Consider the following 22,904-nt stretch of genomic DNA (forward strand, 5'->3'; position numbering starts at 1 on the left):
GGAAGTAGGAAATCCTCAGGCTTCACCCCTGGTTCTTTGAGGTAATAGTTGCTCAAAGGGCAGACACGACCGGTACAGAACTTTTATTTCCGTATTGAATGTAAACCCTCTAGTGTAAATGAAGAGTTGAGGCAATCTGCACTCAACTTGCTGCAGTAATAAATAATTGTTCCGTGGGCTTCTCGATGCCGTTACAGACTCACTCTTCAGGACCCAGTGCCTGTACAAGAGACTGTGATTGATTGGGTAACCCACCTGGAGCCTGTCTCCTGAGGAGGAATCTGCTTCATGGCTTTCCCGCTCCCTCAGGCTCCTACACAACCCATCTGCCCAGCCTCCCCACATAGGCCTGACGTATGTGCTTCCCACGATGACAAGCAGCTAGTCTGACAGAACGACTTGTGCTCATGTGTGCCCGGTACAGGAGGAGCTGCTTTTCCTCCTCCCAGGCAACAGGCTCCATTTAGAAATGTCACTTAAAGATAGCACTCAAGGAGCTCCTGGGTGGCTCAGTGGGTTAAGCCTCTGCCTTTGGCTGGGGTCATGATCTCAGGGTCCTGGGATCGAGCCCCGCACTGGGTGCTCTGCTCAGCAGGAGGCCTACTTTCCCCCTCTCTCTGCCTATGTGTGATCTCTCTCTCTCTCTCTCTGTCAAATAAACAAATAAAATATTAAAAAAAAGCGCTCAAGATATTTTCCTCCTCATGGCCCCCACTCCCCATGTCACGCAAACTATGACGCACCCAATGCATGGTTCTAAGAGCCTCTGCCCTTGGGGTGTGCAGCCTGAGGAGAAGGCACAGTCCAGGCAAACCAGAATCATATTTTTTGAGCTGGGCTCCTGTTTCCTCCAAAAAGAGAGGTAGGGAGCTGTCAGCACATAGTAAAAATCCCCACATCCACTGCCAATGTGTTCAAGCCAATCGTGCTAAGTACCCCTTCCAGTGAGAAGAACTGAAGAGTCTGCAGTCTGGTTGAAGGAGCTTTTCATGTGGGTGTTTGACGATAGGAGCAGGCCACGATGAATCCAAGAAAATAAATTTATTAAACTTTGAAGGAAAAAAATCCACAGACATAAGGAAAGTTAAATATAAACTGCAGGACACAACTAGTCATACTAGTGAATAATGGCTTGTGTGGCCAGCAAAGTACCAAAATGACATTCTGAGACTGATTGAGGTATTTAGCTATTTTTGGCTATAGAAATTGTTGTCAGCCTATTGTGAAATAGTAAGATAGTTTTCCCAAGCACACAGTTTTAAGTTGAATTAGGCTCTACACCAATGAAATTGTATATGAAACTAAATTACGTAGCTCTTAGAGAAAACCATAGCAGCAAGGTAGCAGAAAATCTATTAAACACCTATTACAAAGTAACATGTTGAACTTGGAACACCCAGTTCTAGCTTTTCACTGTCCTTCCTGCAAGAAAGAGGGAATTTAAAATTACCAACCATTAAGCCTGTTTCCTAAAAAGGTCTGAGCTAAATGGCAAATACTTTACAGCTAACTTTAAAGTTTCATTAAATGTAAAAAAAAAAAAAAAAGAAAGAAAGAAAGAAAACAAAACCAAACTTAAAGTGAGAAGCATTCTTCAGTGAGATGAGATTCTTCTCCTTTGACAAACCTTTTAGAAAGCAATCCCGAAGCTCCTACGAATGGTGCTGAGATCACTAAGGGACTGAACAATAATTTATACCTTACTTCAGGCCCCTTCTTTTCCTTCTGACTACCCGCTTTGAGGCCACGCCACTCAGAGGGGAAATAAAAAATGAGGAGACTTCTTTGTCTGCTACTTCAAATAAACCCAAGAAAGGGTTTGGTGAGGAAGAAAATCTCCACTATGGGTTTAAGAAATTTCTGACTTCTCGGTGGGGATTTAAAATCTCGTTCCGTCTGTTTCTTGTTACCAGGAAGAGTGGGTCTATGTCTGGCTATCGGCTTTGAAACAAACCTCTTTCTCGAAATTTTTATTCCACGATCTGGTTTAACTTCGCTTCCACCTGCTTCAACTTACAAAATGCTTCTTCTACTTTATTCCCTTCTTCGGTAACCATGTAACAAAATCAAGTCCTGTCTGAAGAGATGCTACAGTAGAGGTTCTGGGGCCTACCCCTCAAGATCTGCCCGCCCCCAAAACTCCCTCCACAAGCAGTGAAGCAGCCTGCCCCGAGGGCCTGGCTCGCCTTCCCACTTCTCCTAGTATGGAGCTTTCTGACAGGAACCAAAATTTGGGCAAGAAAGAGTTTTTTGTCTGCCTGTTTTGGTTTGACTGGTGCCTCTGTCTTTAAGTTTTCTCTACTAACAAATAGTTTTTAAAAAATTTAAATAAGATGAACCTGTTCCAGTAATGCAGGTAACTACAATCATTTCAGAACTGTTTAAGGGGGTTGAGGAGATATAAAAAGGGCCTGGTAAAAAACTAACTTGTTTATTTGTTTTTCTTTAGGTGTACTGACCAAAGCAGTAAACTAGCTTTCGACTGTAGTTGATACATTCTTTCCAGGGGTCTGCATGAACTACAGTACACAGTGTATCGTGTGATAGAAAATAGCCATGCTTGAAGTGTCAATTATTAAAAATATCTTTATAAATTTTATGTCAAAATAAATGTTTCACATATCCAAACTATTTTTTTGCCTTCTTACCTATAATTTTAGTTCCCAATTACTTAAAAAAAAAATTAGCCTGTGCTCTGATTTGCCTTCCATTTTCCTGAACTGCAAAAGCCACCTGATTTTTCGCTTTTTTCAAAAAGCATGATTCACTATACATTAAAAACAGCCATTCTATGCTTAGTATCACAAAATTAACACCCACATTAACAAGACAATCACCGCCACTAAACAGTCTTTGAGACAGTTCTTTAAAAATATTTACAATTCACAATAGGAATATCGATCTAATTAGGCCTTCTTCTCTTTTTTAATATCATGTTTCAACATTTCAGGAAAAGGCATTTAGAATCCACTCCCCTATCCAACCCCCCCCCCAAAGGTTTAAACATTGTTTTGGTTTAAGCACTCACGCCCTAGCTGACTCTTTACCATTAAATACGGACCTTGTGGGAAACCCGAGAAAGGCTACGGCATGATTTTGTTCAGTTGGTCTGTGCTCACGTAGCCGCACGATGAGAGAAACTCTTTGTCAGGCAAGGGCAAGGCCGTGGCATTGAGCACGAGGCCCCGCGGAGACTGCACGATGTGAATGGAGGTGTAGTCCGGGACAGGCCTCTCCGAGCTCGGAGCCTGCTCTGCTGTCCCAGATTGGCCAGCGGTAGTGGTAAGGCTTTCTATGGTGATGTAAATGTCTTCCTGGTTAAAGCTGGGCTCTGCACGTGATTCAGCCTCGACATGAGGGGCCACAGTGATGCACTTTTTGGCATCTGCCTCGCAGAAGTAGGCACTGTCCATGATGAAGTTCGCTTGGCAGAGTGAGACCACTTCCGGAGGACTGTCACATGGGGACATTCCTGCCTTATTCTTTTGGCCTGGGGAAAGGACCACACTCCCAGCTGGAGTAATGTCGCTTACCTGGGCATAAAAGTCAATGTTCGCCAGTGAACTTGGATTGCTCAGCTGAGGATGGGCAGCTTGATGAGTTGACTCAGATCCACTGATAAGAAGTGGTCTTGGTTTGTCTTCCTTTGCCAGGATAACACTGGGCTGCTGAGTGGTAGGGGCAGTATCAGCAGAGGGTGAGTTATTTTGACTCTTCTGGTCAAGGCACAAGAGATCTACTTCCCCTTTTAACCTCTGTGGCTGAGCAACCTCTGAAGTACTGTCACACACGTCACTGGCATTGAAGTCAGTCTCCAGAAGGTCAGGTTCATAACAGCTGGTACGTCCAGAGTCATCATCCTTTGCCCCAAGGATGTTAAGTGACTTCTCATGGTCATTGCTGAGAAGTCTGTCTGTGTCTGATCCTTCAGTCTTTTCTTCTGGGTCATCAATATCCAGCTCAATGAATTCAACCCAAGAGTCATCGTTGTAGAACTCAGGTTTATAGTTGTCATGAATGGCTAGGATTGTGTTTACCTCTTCTAATTTTCCTTCCTAGGAAACAGAAAGAAAATGAGATCTATGAAAAGAAACTCACAATGACAAAGGATTTGACAAATAACACTTGGACTGAAATTTTGGTTACGATAAGAACAATAGTAACAAAACCATACAATGAGAAACATGTTAGTGTAGAACTTTTTAAATATGTAAGACTTTCTTATGATTTTAAGATCTGTTATTTGGGAACATTTTCCTCCAGAGGGGTTAAAAATGAAACATGATACATAGAGCTTGCAAAAGCTCTCAACAAAAGACAATGGTCTTTGTCACTTAGATAATTTATTAAGTACCTTGAGGAGATCTGGATCAATTCCTTTAATCTTTGGAACTGGAACAGGGGGAAGAATCAGCATCTTAATCCTTGAAAACAAATGAAATTTTGGTTTGACATATCTATAGAATTATACATTCTCTTATATCAAAAGATAGGAATAAAATGTTGGTGGCAATATTACTTATTCCAAATTTTCTGGTGGCTCCACATATGCAGAATATGAGAAAGAAAATACTGAGTAGTAAATGATGAGGAAAAACTATAGAAGAAAAAAAAAGAACGAAAATCAATAGAAAAGCCCTCATGTGAAGCCAATTTAAGTAAAACATGGTTTCCTAAAATCTTTGTCCCCCTTTTGTCTTGAGAGCCACCATTACTATTTGTGAATGAGAAATTTGATTCCATCGAAAGCCAATTTCCATTTCATCTATAAGGATGGTAATTTTAATGTACATCTCATCAGTAATTTGCAGAGAAGAGGTAGAAAGAAAAGAAAAAGAAAGAAGAGCCAATACACATGGAATCAAAATTATTTGCATCCTCAAAAAAGGACGGACTGAGCTAAGTTTGCACTGCGTGGCTTACATTAATTATAAAATTATTTAAGATGATATCAGAAACCAGGTGTCATTGCAGGGTTCATCACAGTTGGGAAAGATTAATTTGAACTATCTCTAACTGATCAATATGGATCTATATATCCAATTCTATGATGCACTTAAATGTTCTGTTCTAAATATTTAAATTATTATTTTTAAAGATTTTATTTCTTTAATTGACAGTGAGCAAACAAGCACAAGTGGGGGAGCGTCAGGCAGAGGGAGAAATAGATTCCCTGCTGCGCAGAGTCCAATTTGGGGCTCCATCCCAGAACCCTGGGATCATGACCTAAGCCGAAGGCAGATGCTTAACTGACTGAGCCACCCAGGAACCCCTTCAAATTATTTTTTGACCATAATTCATTTCAATGTCTATTCTGCCTGCCTTGCACTTTATCGTATCCCTAGCACTTAGAACAATTCCTGGTACGTAGAAGGTGCTCAATAAGCATTTCCTGAATAAATCTGAACACCTCATTTATCTAGTTCGTTAATAGCATTAACTAGAATTTATGTCTTAAAATTAACATTGCAGCTCTGGAAAAAAATAAGCCTGGAGATTAGCAATTCTACTCAACTAATTTATTGTTTTAAAAAACCCTATGAGTCAGAGATGCTACCATTGGGCAGGGATGATAAACTGCTTTTGGGACATTAGCTGATGATATTCCATTAAATGTGAATGGACAGTAAAGTCTATTCAATAGGGAACCCACACTCTGAATATTTCCATCTGCCTTTTTACCTAACCAAGGAAAAAGCCAAATTGTGTTTTTTATATTGCTGTAAATGGCTTCCACTAGGTTTACTTAGCAGGGCAAGTGTTAAATCAAATTTATACCAATGAATAGAAGATACAGGAAAAATATAAATTATTAATAATAACTGCTACCATTTTTTTGAATGCCTCTGATAAACCAGATTCCATAAGATATATTTGGCATGAACCTGTGGACTGGCAAAGAATGGCCTGAAGGCCAAATCAGGTCTGCTTTCTGTATTTGTAAATAAAGTTTTATTGGAACACAGTCATATTCACTAGTCTACACACTGTTATGACTGCTCTCATGCCACGGTGGCAGAGCTGAGGATGTGTGACTGTTTAAGGCCAATCCAGTTCTTTCTCTCCTGATTAGTTCCAGCTCAAAGGCTGGGATGAACCGTACGGTGGGAACGACTGACAACACAGTACGGATAAACTGGCATGAAACTCTGTGACTCTTCTATCACTTTTATTCAAATCCAAATTACATTATAAATCTTGCTCCAGCTGATTCTTAATGATCTGGAAAGGGAGAAGTGGCATGGGCTCAACACTTCCAACAACAGGCAGGACCTGAAGCCCTTTCAAGCCCTAACATTCCAGGGAAGGCTGACCTGAGTACCTTGTTCTTTGGGGTATCATTTTAATGATTAGAACTTCATGTTCTTTCCACACCTGCTGAGAGCTGTCTTCTCCCATGTCCTACTTTCATTGGAACATAGAAATGGATACCACGACAAGGGTTTTTAGGAGCAAATGAAAGAGCAAAACTAATTCTTTTCTACAGAGAACTTAATTTAGTACAGGAAGCTTGAGAGTACAATAAAGATTTCAGAGCAATTTTACAATTTGGTAATTCTAAGCGTCAAAGTTTAGAACTTCATTATTCTTAGGGAACACACTTTTGTACAAAGGTTAATATATTTTCAAAATTCTCTTTGTTGAGCGAATTATTTTTTTCTTTGAAATCTTGTTAGCTAATATAATTAACATAACAAATTTACATGGCCTTCACAATGACTTAAAATTGACAGCTAATGTTAGGAGTGAATTACTTCATATATATATAGTGGGCATATGTACTGTAGTTACAGATAAATTAGCCCATCAACTGTACAGATCAATACACGCAAATTAATCAACAGAATAATCTGCCTCCTTTGTGGTTGGCATTACATAAATATATAAATTACTTGAGATTCTATAAATGTATTTATTATTTTTTCCCCAAACAACTGAAAACTGTATTGTCTTGCTTTATAATACTTATGTTTATAAAAGAAATGTTGCTAAAAAGCTAGATGCAAAATGGAATTCTGCAGAATGAATTTTGCTTTCCCACTGGTTTACATTATAGAACTGGAGATGCAATGCCAATTAAAAAACTTTTGCAATGTATTCACATAGATACTATTTTGATTTGCAGATGCCTCCACACTTCAGCTAGAGAAAGTGTCTTCAGTTCTAGGTATGGTGACCCACCATTTGGTTAGTCTGCAACTGGAGGTTTTCCAAGGCACAGGACTTTCAGTGTTCAAACTGGGAAAAGTTCCAGGCAAACTGGGAGTGTTAGTAACCCTCATTCTAGAAGAAGGGGCAGGATTAACCATGGGACTTGAAAAATACTCTAAATGTAAGAAAATTTGCAACTGGTACTAATAACTTCTCTGATATTTTCCCTCTATTTTGTATTACAATTTCCTGTAGTCTGTGTGGAATTTCTTTCAGGAAGAAAAACAGTGATAGTTCTACAGCTCAAGGGAAATTTAAGGGTCATACAGTCCAACATGCTTTTATTACACATGAGAACATGCAGCCCAGAGACTCAAACAAGATCAAACAGCAGTACCAGAATAATGACTGGGACCTGAGTTGGGATACCAAGAGAATACAGAACACAATCTCTACAAATTTAGAAAGAATTTTAGCTGTGTTTACAAATGTGGGTAATTTGTAATAATTTAATTGAATTTAATAATTTCAATAAAACCTGGGTTTACTCGAAAACTCCATTATATGAAGTCTAAACTGGTTTTATTCAATTGAATTATTTAGGGGGCTTTCGTTTGCCACTAACATTTGCTTGTCCAATAGGACTGTGTTAAACTTAGCTAAAGGTTCAGTGTCACTCCGTTGTCCTAGAATGAATGGGCCAGCTCATTCAGGACTTGGAACAGATCAAGGGGCAGCTCTGAGATGACAGTCCTGTTAAGGAGGAGCTGATCACAAGGTGTGTGGCCACTAGCCTCAGCCTCCTTGTCCTATGAATTTTCCCAGGTAGAACAGACACCCAGCGATTCTCGATGATGAACACAACAAAGTGGCAAATGCGTAACTAGTGATAATATTTTACTGCATTAATTAAAATTTTTACTCATGATTTACAAAAGAAATATCAAACAAACAAATGGAAACACATTGGGAAATCTAAACACTGGCAAAAACATCTAAATAGACTTTTTCACACCTACCTTTGCTGTTTAGAAAATATGAATAAAAATAATATCATCGTTAGCCCAAATATTCCAAAGATGATAATTAAGAACCATGGAAATGGGAAATCTGAAACACAAAAGAATATTATCTCACTCATAGAATTAGGAATAGTTGATGTTTACATTTTACTTTTCTATTTCACATAAAAATATTTCTTAACTTATATTCATCTAGTAAAGTCAGTGATTTCTCTTGACAACCACTAAAACAGATGTAATGATGTAGGAGTATCTGCTGTTTCAAGGGTATCTTTCTTCACTTCTTTAAATCTTTTCACATATAAAAAAAATCAAAATGAAGAAGAAGCAAACAGTTTAAGCACAATCCATGTTTATATAAAAAGTCCACAACAACTGTTTTAAGCACCTTATGTGCTCAGGGTGTATCATTAGTGGCTTCAGCTCTAGAAAGAAATGCTGTTTGTTAACATACTACTTTACCCAAATGATGTCCACTTGATTTATTCTTCTTTCCTTCCCCGCTTCCTCCCTCCCTCCATTTCTCTTCCCTCCTTCTCTCTCTCCTCCCCCCTTTCCCCTTCCCTTCCCTCCTCTCTCTCCTCCCCTTCCCTCCTTTCCTCTTTCCTTCCCTTGTCTCCTCCTCTCCTCCCCCTCCCTTCTTTCCATCTCCTCACCTCTGCTATTCCTTCTTTCCTTCCTCCCTCCCTCCGCTTCCCTCCTTTCCCCTTCCCTCCCATCCCCTCCGCTCTTCTTTCCTCCCCCATTCCGCTCTTCCTCTCTCCCTCCCTTCCTTCCCTTCTATCTATCTATCTGTCTATCTATCTATCCATCTATCTTATCTATCTATCTTATGTATGGTAATATTTTTTACCCTCCAGACTAAGAATCCATTAAAAAATAACAATGGGGGCAAAGCTTCTATGTCTGAATCAAAACTGAAACTTCTTAGACATGCAGGCATATTTTGCAGATTACAAAATATCCTTTGATGGAGGAAGATCACTACAGGGGTTCCCATCTTCTACTTGGTAGCAGAATTGGGGGAATTTGTTCATAAAACTTCAATTTCATTTCTTAAGACCAAGTGGCTACCAGCTACCCGCAGCAGGTTCCCAGTGTTCTCCACTTTTTAACTGAAATAAAGTTGATATACAATGTTCTATTAGTTTCAAGTGTACAACAGGGGATTCAACAATTTTATACATTATTCAGCGCTTACCTTGATAACTGTAGTTACCACCGGTCACCGTACAACGCTGTTACAATATTGCTGCCTACGTTCCCTATGCTGCACTTTTCATCCCTGTGATTTATTCATTTTGTAACGGGAAGTCTGCACCTCTTAATCCCCTGCATCTGTTTCACCTAACCTCCCACATGTCCTCTCCTCTGGCAACCACGAGTTTGTTTTCTGTATTTATGAGTCTGTTTCTGCTTTGTTTTGTTGTTCATTTTATTTTGGTTTTTTAGATTACACATATAAATGAAATCACAGGGTATGTGTCTTTCTCTGTCCTAATTATTTCACTTAGCATCATACCCTCTAGCTTCATCTGTGTTGTGAATAGTGAGCTTTCATCCTCATTACAGCTAATATACCGTAACAGATGAAGACGTGATCGATCGATCGACCGGTCTCTCTTTCATGCTCATTGCAGCATTATTTATAATAGCTAAGATAACAGAAGCAGCCTAAATGTCTACTAGTAGGTGAATGAATAAAACTGGTATTTTCATTGGGCAAATACCCAGTAGTGGAGTTACTGGATTATATGGCATTTCAATTTTTTAATAAAAGATTTTACTTATTTATTTGACAGAGAGAGAGAGATCACAAGTAGGCAGAGAGGCAGGCAGAGAGAGAGAAAAAGGTAGAAGCAGGCTCCCTGCTGAGCAGAGAGCCTGATGCGGGGCTCGATGGCAGGACCCTGGGATCACGACCTGAGTCGAAGGCAGAGGCTTTAACCTACTGAGCCACCCAGGCACCCCGATATTTCAATTTTTTTAAATTAATTTATTTATTTTCAGCATAACAGTATTCATTATTTTTTAACCACACCCAGTGCTCCACGCAATCCGTGCCCTCTATAATATCCACCACCTGGTCCGATATTTCAATTTTTAACACTCTATATTTTAATACTCTCTTCTTTAAGACTCCATACTGTGTTCCCAAGTGGCTGCTCCAATTTACCTTCCCAACAACAGTGCAGGAAGGCTCCCTTCACTCCACCTCACGGTTATCTGCTTTACACAAAAAGACAGGTAGAACTGACTTTAATGTTGCTTTATTAAAAGTAGGATTTTATGTTGTAATATTCCTTTGTTATTTTTATTTTCTTATTCAGTTGTTAAAATCCCTAAGGGAGATATGATGGTTATTATAAAGAATTAGTGGAGGAGAGAATGCCATTTAGTATCTTGTGATATCTGTAAGTTTTTATATCAATAACATATTCAGGAACATAACAAAGCTAGAACTTCACTTTTCTTTAAACATGGAAGGAAGAATCAGTTAAGAGATCTATGTTTAATTGAATTAAATGGCATCACAATAAACTTCAAGGGTGTGTGGCAAATGTACTTTTTGCTTTTTAAATTTTATTATTATTTTTAAAAAGATTTTATTTATTTATTTGAGAGAGAGCGAGAGAGCACAAGCAGGGGAGGGGCAGAGGGAGAGGGAGAAGCAGACTCCTCACTGAGCAGGGAGCCTGACATAGGGCTCGATCCGAGGATCCTGGGATCACAACCTGAGTCGACAGCAGATGCTTAACTGACTGAGCTGCCTGGGCGTCCCGCAGGTGTACTTTTAAAATCAGAATTTCATTATATTAAATACCGTTTAAAAGATCAAGCCTGTTAACTAAAACTTAGAAAAACAGGGCTACAGGCATTTTCATTTAAGTGCTCTCTAGAATCATGAGTTCTACCTATAGCATCAACACAGAAATAGCAGCTCAGTTCCTCTACAGCTTGTGATTTCGTCAGCAGGCCTCAGCAACTCAGACAGAGCTTCACTGCAGAGGTGCCAAGGCTGATTCCTATGTGGGGGTGACTTTATACACTTACTGCTCATTGCTAAGCAGACTTCTGTGTCTAAAGTTCTAATTCTTTTATTCTGAATTCATAGATCCTCATTTCTTTGAACTTGAATTATCTTTGTATTTTTCTTATATTTTTTTCTTCTTCTTTTTTTTAAGATTTAATTTATTTATTTGACAGACAGAGATCACAAACAGGTAGAGAGAGAGGAGGAAGCAGACCTTCCGCTGAGCAGAGAGTCCGATGCGGGGCTCAATCCCAGGACCCTGGGATCATGACCTGAGCCGAAGGCAGAGGCTTTAACCCACTGAGCCACCCAGGTGCCCTGGATCTTCAAATGTTCCATGTCATTCTGGCACAAACTAGCATGCGACTTAATAAGCCTGTCTCCAGGTAAAAGCCGTACCTAAACTTTCTAAAACCAGAGCGGCTGCCATTGACTACCTATGCTGACACGGTATTAGGCTTTGCCTTAGATGTCACGTATCTACCCATTCGTATGGATCCACTATTTCTACACTATGCATTTGAAAAGCAATTTTTTGGATTATCAATGCAAAACAGACTCATTATAGAAATCTTTAGAAATATAGAAAAGTATGAATAAAAGAATTATCTGAAATTCCGACATCCAGAGATCACTCCATTGACGTCTTAGTGCATCTTCCCCTCTCTAACTCACACCTACCCCTGGACATCCCCTGAATCGAATCATCACAGACTAAGTTCTCCACCCATTTTTGTAACGAACAGTATCTGTTAAAAAGAGTGAACTTGAGGTCTTTCATCCTGACATTTGAACGCCCTGAAATGTAGACAACGCATTACTCTATTAATAGACAAAAGCCACGTCGGCTGCCATTTTAAATCGTTTACCTTCTTCACATGCAAATGGGCTCATCTGAGGAAGTGCTACATACAGCGCCTCACTGAACTCGCCGTACTTTTCAGAATTTCGTTGTCTGGATCTCACACGCACTTCATATTCTTTATCTATCCTCAACGAGTAAACGGGAACTGATGTTGACCGTACAGGGTCCATCTTTCAAGACAAAATATAAAACTGATGGGTTAGTGAGACAACAACTTGACACAATAAACTCTACTAAGCGGTTTCTACATTTGTATTCAAAATGAATTCTGTAAAGTAGATATTTTAAAATGCACTTTTGGTTGGGGGGGGTTGTTGGGTGTTGGTCACGGTCAGCACCTGCGCAGCTGCCGCAATGGCATGATCGAGTAGAAAGATGGCTGCCGTTGGCTATTCTATTTTTCTTTCTATGTCAAGACTGTCATGGAGCCTGGATATTTCAGCAAATCCAGGATCAAAACTGACCGCAGAAGAACCTAACAGACCAGTAACAATGGAAGACGGTGAGCAAGTTATCAGAAAACTACCATCCCTCCAAACACCAGACCCAGATGGTGTTACAGGTTAAAAATATCCTCCACAAAGTAGAAAGCTCTTGAGCCACATGGTGGATTCAGGAGCTCCTGAAAAGAAGCCACCCATCCTAATACCTTCAAAACAAGATCTGTCACCTCCTGTTGCAAATGTTGGTGAAATGACACATTACTTGTGTGGCCACTGTGTGGCTTTCAGCAATGCCACAATCACATTTCCCACGTGGAAGTTGCTCTTTCAGCAGCAGCTGTATGGAACCCAAGCCCGGGACCCGGTGCTTCGGTTGTGGAGGGAGGGCTTTTGAAACTTGTACCGAGAAATCCTTCCCCCACTGATGCAGAAGACCACCACCCTGGCATTAGGTTGGTCTGACGGAGGACTTACCTTGCTTTCTCCAAAAGCACATCTGTACCCCTGAGTCAGCAACCCCTAGTGTGGCTGCAGTCCTTTCAGGGACAACAGAAGCAATTTTTACTCCCTTGGAAAGAGGTCAGACATTGCTTCAAGACTGCAAACATCATGACAAATTTACAAACACTTACCAGGTTTTTAAGGCACTCAGATGCCATGGAATGAGAGAATATTATCGAGGCTTGGTACCTGTTCTTTTCCCTAATGGATTCAGCAGTATCCTTTTCTTCAGCTTTTGAGGTCCCATTAAGGAACATCTGCCGACCGCCATGACTCAGAGCGCTCATCTGGACAATGATTTTGTCTGTGGAGGTCTGCTGGCACTACGTTGGGAATCTTGTTTTTCCCAGTTAATGTTGTGAAAACTCATCGGCAGTCTCAGATTGGTGGGGAATTCCAGTCATTACCCAAGGTTTTCCAGAAAATCTGGCTAGAGTGGTACAGGAAGCTGACAAATCTTCTCAGAGATGCTCACCTGAATTAATCATTGATCTCTCATCTCTTAGGGCATAATCAGTGCAACTTAGGAGTCTTGTTAAAGATTATATGAAAGAAACCATCATAAGCCTTGGCCTTCGGCCTAGGTTATGGTCTCAGGGTCCTGGGATCGAGCCCCGCATTGGGTTCTCTGCCTGGCAGGGAGCCTGCTTCCCCCGCCCCCCACCTGTTTATCTGCCTACTTGTGATATTTGTCTGTCAAATAAATAAATAAAATCTTTAAAAAAATCAAAAAAAAAAAAAAAAAGAAAGAAACCATCAGTTAAGTGCCATTTATTAACTGAATAGACCCAAGAAAAATGCAATTTGGCCATGTTCCTAATTGACCAAATGCAAGTTGGTGTTGTAAGTTCAGGGCACAACGAATTATGGGCAAAGCCCTTTTATTGAAGCGCTAACAGATTCAGAATTCAAGGTTCTAACAGGAAAAAAATAAGATGCACTGGAGGAGTTTGCTATTTAAAGGAAGCTCAGGGCAAATAACTTTGTAAAGAAACATTCTGCTACATTGATCACAGTCCTCAAAGTTATTGTGGTATAAACCCAAAGATATAACAGACTTGTTTAAAGAAATGTAGCTGTATCTTTGTACTAGGCTATCAAATATTCTATACAATCAAAGCATAATAGAATTATTATGGAACATGTTGGAACTATAAAGAAAATTGTGGCAATGGTGCTTACCCTTTGCAATATAATTTTGTACAAAGACATAAGAACAGGAAAAAAAAACATATTGCCACACCAAAACAAATCATATATACACATGCACAGTTTGTTCTTTGGAAATTCTGGGTAGTCATTCAGAAGATCACAGAGTTGGAAAGGGTATTAGAAAAACCAAAATTGTCTATATTATTCTATCAGAAGCAACTATATACCTATTCTGCTTATTCTAGAGGGCTTAAAGTTACCTCAAATGGACTGCTATTCAAAATTTGCAAAGAAATGTCCCTAGAGTCCTTGATAATAACAATCAAGGTCCCACAACCCTTAAGGTCAGGACATTCTTTTACCTTCCAGGAGAAGGGTAGTATGGCTATTAGACCTTTAAGATATAAGGCTATGAAAGAGGTAGGCCGAACTAATGAAAGTGTTTTCCTTCAAGTCAAATACTCAAAGCAGGTGTTCAATATGGCTTTTTCATATGCTTTCAGATAGAACACCTTGCTCCCATTTACAGAAAATGAGGAAAGCTTGTACTTTCAACAGCATGGAGTTTCCACATTAAGAGGATTCTTATAATTTGTTTTAAGTCAGAGACTGGGCCTGCAGCTTCTAAAATAAATTTACTTTCATCTCAGTTAGTTTCCTATTTTTTCCCAGGTGTACCATAGGATGGTTAGTTTGTATCTTTCATTGAAGCTTCTTTAAAAAAAAGAAAAAAAATATTTATTTTTATTTATTTTTATTTTTTAAAGATTTTATTTATTTGACAGAAAGAGAGAGATCACAAGTAGGCAAAGAGGCAGACAAAGAGAGGGGGAAGCACACTCCCTGCTGAGCAGAGAGCCTGATATGGGTCTCAATCCCAGAACCCTGAGACCATGACCTGAGTTGAAGACAGAGTAGCTTAACCACTGAGGCACCCAGGCACCCCTATTTATTGATTTTAGAGAGAGAGCTTGAGTGTGTGCATGAGTGAGCTCACGTTGTGGGGGGTGTGGTGGGGCAGAGGGAGAGAGAGAGAGAGAGACCCAAGCAGACTCTGGGCTGAGCATGGAGCCCGAAGCAGGGCTTGATCTCACAACCCTGAGATCATGACCTCAGCGGTAACCAAGAGTCACCGTGTAACCAACTGCGCCACCCAAGTGCCCCTGAAGCGTCTTAACATATGTTATATTTGCATGCCTAAGACGGTTTTTTTTTTTAAAGCATTCCCTAAATATTTTTTTAAAACATAGGTGTCCAGTTTTGAAGCCCTAATTTCTGTTATTGTAACCAATATTATTTCATTACAGATTTCATTAATAACAAAACCAAAAAGAGGATCTCAGTGATTTGATCTCTGGCCCCCTCTTTATCATCCCTCCACCCTCCAGAGCAGCCACACTAAACCTGATTCCATTTACACAGCCCCTACCGCCAACACTGAACTCTGCTACCTGCCTTTGAGGGTGGGCTCCTTCAGTCCATGCTCAGTGCAAGGACTGTTGATATTCTAAGATGTCGCTTTTGGCACATTTTCTTACTTCGTCCTGACAGACAGTCACATGTCAGATTACTTCTTATACTTGTATTACACCGTGCAAATTTCTATATTACACTGCAGATTCCCCGAAGCAAACAGTGCCTTCATTATCTTTGCATTTCCAAAGCCCAGCACAATATGGGTATAGAGTGGGTGCTCCGGAGATGGCCCATACAGTGTGGACAGTTCTTTGTCACCCATTACTTCTTCAAAAAAACAATACATTCTTAACTTGATTTAGCAGGTAAATAGCTGGGAACAACTACATCATCATTAGTTATCACTTTTATATTCCAAGTGCATTTAATTTAAAAAATGCACAGTGATATAAAATTCTACATTGTCAGTGGTAACTTGGATTCTGATTAGAATCAACAGACAGTAGGGACACCTGGGGGGCTCAGTTGGTTAAGCCACTTCCTTCGGCTCAGGTTATGATCCTAGGGTCCTGGGATCAAGTCCCACACTGGGCTCCTTGCTCAGTGCAGAGCCTGCTTGTGCTCTCTCTCTCTGACAAATACATACATAAATAAAATCTTAAAAAAAAAGAAGCAACAAACAGTAACTTTCCCTCCTCCACTTACAAACTTCACTTGTTCTTTGAGCTTATGGCACTTGTGCTCATTAACCAATTAGAGTGCAAATTTCTTCAGCAGAGGTCAATGCTTACAGATGAACTCTCGGTGTTCACGACAACTCTGTCTGAAACCGCTGTAAGAAATGCCAAGAGGATGTAACTTCACTTATGAAAGTTAAATGAAGTAGAAGTTAACCGACCCCTTTGGACAATCTAATGAGATTCAGCAGGCAGGCGATAAAAAATGCGACAAAACCAAGCTGGGATGCAGACTTGAAAGGCCAATGACTAAGTCCTATGCTCCCAGGGACCTGGCTCAGGTGCAAGCTTCGAACCCGTGCATCAGCTGAAACACAGCTAGATCACTGGACTTTCAGGGTTGAAACTATCATCAGTAAATCTATCAGTGCTGACGTTTGGATTCACATTCTTGCCTTCCCTAGACTGTCAAACTTTTTGTTTCGGGACTCCTTTACACTCCAAAAAATTACTGAGAAGCCCAAAGATTTTGGTTTATTTGGGTTATGCTTATCACTATTGACCACTTAGGAACTGAAACAGAAATTTTAAAATTAAAATAACATTAAATTGATTTTTAAAAAAATGAGTGTATTCTCCCAAACCACATAGAATTTTGTGAGGAGAAAGACACTGTTTTGCATTTTTACACTTGGACCGGTCTCTTTAATGGCAGGCTTAATACCAGATGGCTGTAGTTTTGCATCTGCTTCTGTGTTTGTTTGTTTGTTTCCTAACAAAGGGTTGCACGTATTTATTACTGAATCAACCTACTGCGGCAGAAGAATAGTAACAGAGAAAAATCATTTCCCTGATAAAACATGCCTATTGTTCAGGTAGTAGAGATGTTTACAGAGTAGCAGGATAGGAACACTGCAGAAATAGGGGAGCCGTCTCATGGGCGCGATCCCTTAGAGACACAGCTTGGTTCTTCTCCGATTTTACCAATTTTCATCCAAATCCAACAGGGAATGGGATGATTCTGCTTTTGTTTCTTGGCTAGGAATCGTTTGCTCCTGAAAGTCTTGTGAGAAGACAAGGCGAGGAATAGACTATGAGAAAATGAGCCACATCTGCTTCTCTATTAAATTTGCCTTACATCTGTTGTGTTGTTTTGGTTGAAGTGCATTGAATAGGATCTGGTCTCACACAGATACATAGTGAAGAAAAAGTGGGATATTTTATTTTATTATTTATTTATTTTAAAGGTTTTGTTTATTTATTTGACAGAGACAGAGAGTACTAGCAGGGGTAGTAGCAGGCAGAGGGAGAGGGAGAAACAAGCTCCCAGTCCAGCAGGGAGGCAACGTGGGGCTTCATCACAGGACACTGGGATCATGACCCGAGCTGATGGCAGATGCTTAACTGACTGAACCACCAGTTGTTCTTTCAAGATAAAATGGTGTCCCGTGCAAAAAAGCAGCCGGTTTGCTGGCAACTCAGCCATTTGAGTGTCTTGCTAAGACAACCATGGGCAGCTCAGTACCCTGCTGAAGTGCCTTATGCGCCCATCCCTGACATGCGGCACCCAGTATACTAAAAAGGTAGGTTATCAAAGGTACCCCAAGATGGGATATTTTAATAGCCTTTTCAAATAATTGTGGTTCTTCTTCTTCTTCTTAAGATTTTATTTTCAAGTAATCTCCATTATTTAATACATTCTTTTTTTAAAAATTTTTAAATTCATTTTCAGCATAACGGTATTCATTGTTTTTGCACCACACCCAGTGCTCCATGCAATCCGTGCCCTCTCTAATATCCACCACCTGGTACCCCCAACCTCCCATCCTAATACATTCTATTTTAATTTTTTAAAAAAGACTTCCTAACCTCAAGTTTCAGTCAAATGTTTATTCAGCAACTAGATATTGAAATACCTACTATGCGTAAGGCACTGCGAGGTGCTCCAGAGAGCAGTTCTCAGAGTATGAACTTGCGGAACCCCTGAGGGTCCTTGAGACCCTTTCAGGGAGTCTGCAAGGTCAAGACTGTTTTCATGCTAATACTGAAAAGTTATTTGTCTTTTCACCGGGTTGAGGTCTGTCTATGGTGGGAACATTGCTGTCAGCTGAGCCCAATCAAAGCGGCCATTCCACCTTTCCACCTAGCACTTTGGATGGATCATTTCCCCACTCATGACTTTGGTTACATCACGTATTACTCATTTGGAAATGACACAGTGAAAAACACTGGATCTTGAGTCATGTAAATTTTCTAAATGTTCACATGTTTTATTATACAATATAAAAAAAATCACTCTAGCTCATATCACCATCCATCTCGTCAGGAAAAGTCTTCAAGGACTTGGAAAGCTCTCAAGCTCACGGCTGCAGGTCTGATGCAAGTCTTCCCAAACTCCAATTTTCCTTTGAAAGCTCAAGTTTCATTGGTAACAACTACTGTTGACTGTTTTTCTTGGACTGATAAGCCCACCTCATTCTTTTTTAAGACATGTTTGCCAAGTCTGCCAACTTCACTATGAATAACCATCTATTAGTTTATCAGTTGTTCTTTCGAGATAAAACGGTGTCCTGTGCAAAAAAGCAGCCGGTTTGCTGGCAACTCAGCCACCTGAGTGTCTTGCTAAGATAACCGTGGGCAGCTCAGTACCCTGCAGAAGTGCCTCATGTGTCCCTGACATGCATCACCCAGGATACTAAAAAGTTAGATCATCAAAGGTTGAGATTTAATAACATTAATAAAATGTGTAGCTTCATCAGGATCATTCTTATGTGGGGCTGGCTTTCTCCCCATTACCATAAGCGCACAGGGGTGGTGAGTGTGGTGATGGTCACTGCAGTTTATAATGTATTATTTGTTTCAGGGGTATAGTGATTCATCAGGCTTACACATTTCACAGTGCTCATCAGAGCACATACCCTCCCCAAGGTCCACCACCCAGCCATCCTTCCCTCCCTCCTTCCTCCACTCCAGCAGCCCTCAGTTTGTTTCCTGAGATTAAGAGTCTTATTTGAATGGCACCTGGGTGGCTCAGTCAGTTGGGCATCTGCCTTTGGCTCAGGTCATGATCTCAGGGTCCTGGGATCGAGCCCTGCATTGGGCTCTCTGCTCGGTAGGGAGTCTTCTCTCCCTACATCCACGCTCTTTCTCCATCAAATAAATAAAACTTAAAAAAAAGTCTTATTTGACTCAACAACCAACTGGGCTTTTTTAAGTTAATGGAACAGATATCTAAATTAAAATGATGCTAGGGGCGCCTGGGTGGCTCAGTGGGTTAAGCCGCTGCCTTCGGCTCAGGTCATGATCTCAGGGTCCTGGGATCGAGTCCCGCATCGGGCTCTCTGCTCAGCAGGGAGCCTGCTTCCCTCTCTCTCTCTCTGCCTGCCTCTCTGCCTACTTGTGATTTCTCTCTGTCAAATAAATAAATAAAATCTTTAAAAAAAAATAAATTAAAATGATGCTAGAAACAGCACCTAAAGCCTGGTATGTTCACAGTTGCTCCAAACTTAACTTTAATGACAAAATTGGCTTCTTCTCCAGCAGATCCCTGAACAGACAATGCCTTGTGTCTCAAAATTCTGGGAGTGAATTTGCCAGGTCACAGGGCAAAACCCGCCGACTGGCCAGAAACCACTTGGCTTGGCCAGGGTTACGACTCTGTGATTAGACTGATTTAGAATGAGTTATATTGGGAGTAGCAAGATAATCCTGTTTTTCTCCTAGCTGTGTGCCATGTGGAACCTATCTAAGTGTCTAGTTCCCATATATTTGTCAAGGAGGTAAGGTGTTCAGAGATCAACCACCACCATGCTCCTCACCTACATAAAAATCTCTTAGCTCGATTCTTCCCTGACCTAGGTAACAAAACATTCTTCTGAAACCTTTAGGGGACAAACTCCCTTCCTCTGTTTCCCTCCTGAAGTCGCTTATGAACTAGCATTAATGGGGGTCTTGTAAGTAGTAGCAACGAAAATTGTGGGAGAATAGCTAGCCATAACTCACGGTTGACGTTGATCATGACTCTTTCCACGTTCAGCCACATCCCCAAAGATAGCTTAAGTGGCTAGAGTAAACAGGGCCCTGAGGATGAGTGGGGAGATAGTTTTCCTTTCCTTCCTTAGGCTCCCACAGAAGCTCCATGTAAGCATCTGCTGTTGGGCGGAATTCCAAGATGTCGCGGCTGGCGTGACAAATCGACCAGGAACGTGAGGGTAAGAGGATGAAGAGAAGAACTCGAGAAGCAGAGAGATGGGGGCAGAAGGAGCACTAAGGAGGATGTCCAACAGTGCTAAGTTTATTCAAAGCATTAAGGCCATATATATAGTGATAATAGGAGAAGCAATACATCTGTGTCTAGTTAAACAACCACGAGTTCCCATAATAAGTTTCACATTTGACTATAAGCAGACCTCGTGACACCAAATGGCTGATGCCAGTACAATTGTTCTGTATTGATACAGCAAACCTGAAAGTAATTTATGGGCTGAACTAGGGCCGCAAGGACCAGCCATGAACTTATGACCCCAACCAAATTGTCCTCATTTGTTTAGCAAGCGTGTGGGAAGTCACGTAGGCGAGCGCACAACACATAGTACAGACCCTTTCTCAGTGCTACTCAACTCTTCCAGTACTAAACCTTTTGTTAGGTTATTTGGACTTTAAAGGAGGCACAAGTCAGGGCCTGGTTTGGTCCTCGTCTCAAGCCTTATTGCGGCCTCCCACACCAAGATACTATTTTACTGATTATGTCTGATTATGCCTGTTTTCCTCAAATAAGAAAATATGGAGTCTATAGCATGAGCATGTGACCCGAGGTCAAAAGGCAGTCTAATGGTAAATGAGAGAGGTGTTGATACAAAGAAAGAGAAAAGATGAAGCATTTTTAAATGTCATATGGAAGGATATCTTACCATTTTCCACTGGGACTCGTTTACTTCTTTGTACTGCAGTTCATACTCCAGGACTATCCATCCCTTCTGAACATCTGCATTGGGTGGTGGTTCCCATCTCACTTGGATATCTGCATAAATCCCCGTTAAACTGACGTTCAGTAAAGTCCAGTTGAGGCTGATGGGTGGATCCGGTTGCACTGTGCATTTTAACAGAGAGTTAGGGCACAGAGACATGGACAGGTACAGCTTCCTTTGATGGATGGCTTTCTTCTGAAAGACCAATTACTTTATGCATTTTTATTATTCATACCCTTAATTCTTCCAATGGTCTTATTATACTCCCATTGTATAAGAGAGTATCACTTCTTTTTGACTAGAGTATGATCTGTTTTTAACTTTGAAGAAAACCCCTACACAAAAAAATTCCTTTTCAAGTTTAAAATCTGACCCAAAATTTTTCTTGAGGATTTGCCATGACTTACATTTCTTTTTTTTTTTTTTTTTAAGATTTTATATATTTATTTCAGAGAGAGAGACCACAAGTAGGCAGAGAAGCAGGCAGAGGGAGAGGGGGAAGCAGGCTCCCTGCTGAGCAGAGAGCCCAATGCGGGCTCTATCCCAGAACCCTGGGGTCATGACCTGAGCCGAAGGCAGAGGCTTAACCCACTGAGCCACCCAGGTGCCCCCTACATTTCTTTTAGCCTTGATAGGATTAATGCTTTGGGATTTTGGCAGTGGAATTCAATGTAACTAGAAACTGAGTTAAGACATAGAGTATTTAAAAATGGGGCTGTTTCGGAACGAGGGATAGAGAAATCTTTTTTTTTTTTTTTTTAAGATTTTATTTATTTATTTGACAGAGAGAAACCACAAGCAGGCAGAGAGGCAGGCAGAGAGAGAGGAGGAAGCAGGCTCCCTGCCGAGCAGAGAGCCCGATGCGGGACCTGATCCCAGGACCTTGAGATCATGACCTGAGCCGAAGGCAGCAGTTTAACCCACTGAGCCACCCAGAAATCTTTTTTATTCCAAATTGTTTATTACCTAGGGCAAGGATCTTGTCTTATTAATTTCTGTATTGCTACTAGAACAATCCTTCCAAACACTCAGCTAATGCTCCTCAGTTTGTTGTCTTCCTAGCCACGTGTGATGATTTTTTTCAGATCTAAGAAGGCACTGTGCTCTTCTCTCAAACAGTGATGAGTCAGGGTTTTCTGTCTGTTAACTGCATGCAAACAATCTGAAATAGCATTTTGCTTGGTTTCTACTGACATATGGTACATTCTCTAGTAAATCAGCTGTATTCTGCTTATCAGGACTTGCAGAGACTACAACTTCCCAAAGCCTGATGAAGAGAAATATGGATTCCAAAGCTAGGAGCTATATCCAAATTTACATTCTAGATAGTTCCCCATGAATTATTCTCCTCGGGTCTCAGTACTGATGTTTTCAAAAATCACTTGAATATACAGAGTAAAATTTACTTTCTTTTTTACCATGTGTAGAAGGTCACCTAGAGCGTTGCCAAGTCGGGATCCCTAGGGTTGGCCAGAGAATCGCCTACACATGTAAGTGTGAGGAGCTCTTTGGGAAGAGGAGCTCTTCCCAAAGGGGAAGCTCTTGCACTCAACCAGAGTGAAAACAGTCCTTACTGTAAAGGAGCGTGATACTGACCCTTGCAGAGTGGACACAACTTTAAAAAAATAGGGTATCCAAATATGACTAATAATGATCACTTTTGGAAATTAAATCA

The 22,904-nt window shown here is 40.6% G+C and overlaps 1 protein-coding gene and 1 pseudogene across 2 annotated transcripts in view; one reads left to right on the forward strand and one right to left on the reverse strand.

Annotated features, from left to right (window-relative positions):
* Positions 1-1,026: 1,026 nt before the first annotated feature.
* The window catches only part of GHR (growth hormone receptor), a 258,493-nt gene continuing 236,615 nt past the window's right edge, over positions 1,027-22,904 (reverse strand). For both annotated transcript variants that reach the window (XM_044232381.1, XM_044232377.1), the window contains exons 6-10: positions 21,173-21,351; positions 12,078-12,243; positions 8,172-8,262; positions 4,355-4,424; positions 1,027-4,055 (exon numbers count right to left, since the gene is read on the reverse strand). In XM_044232381.1, the coding sequence (XP_044088316.1) occupies positions 3,084-4,055; positions 4,355-4,424; positions 8,172-8,262; positions 12,078-12,243; positions 21,173-21,351 (1,478 nt within the window). In that variant the 3' untranslated portion in view covers positions 1,027-3,083. The remainder of the gene's footprint in view (positions 4,056-4,354; positions 4,425-8,171; positions 8,263-12,077; positions 12,244-21,172; positions 21,352-22,904) is intronic.
* Positions 12,665-13,544, forward strand: LOC122894616 (annotated as a pseudogene).

This window comes from Neovison vison, chromosome 1, assembly GCF_020171115.1.
Source record: "Neovison vison isolate M4711 chromosome 1, ASM_NN_V1, whole genome shotgun sequence".
Lineage (NCBI taxonomy): Eukaryota > Metazoa > Chordata > Mammalia > Carnivora > Mustelidae > Neogale > Neogale vison.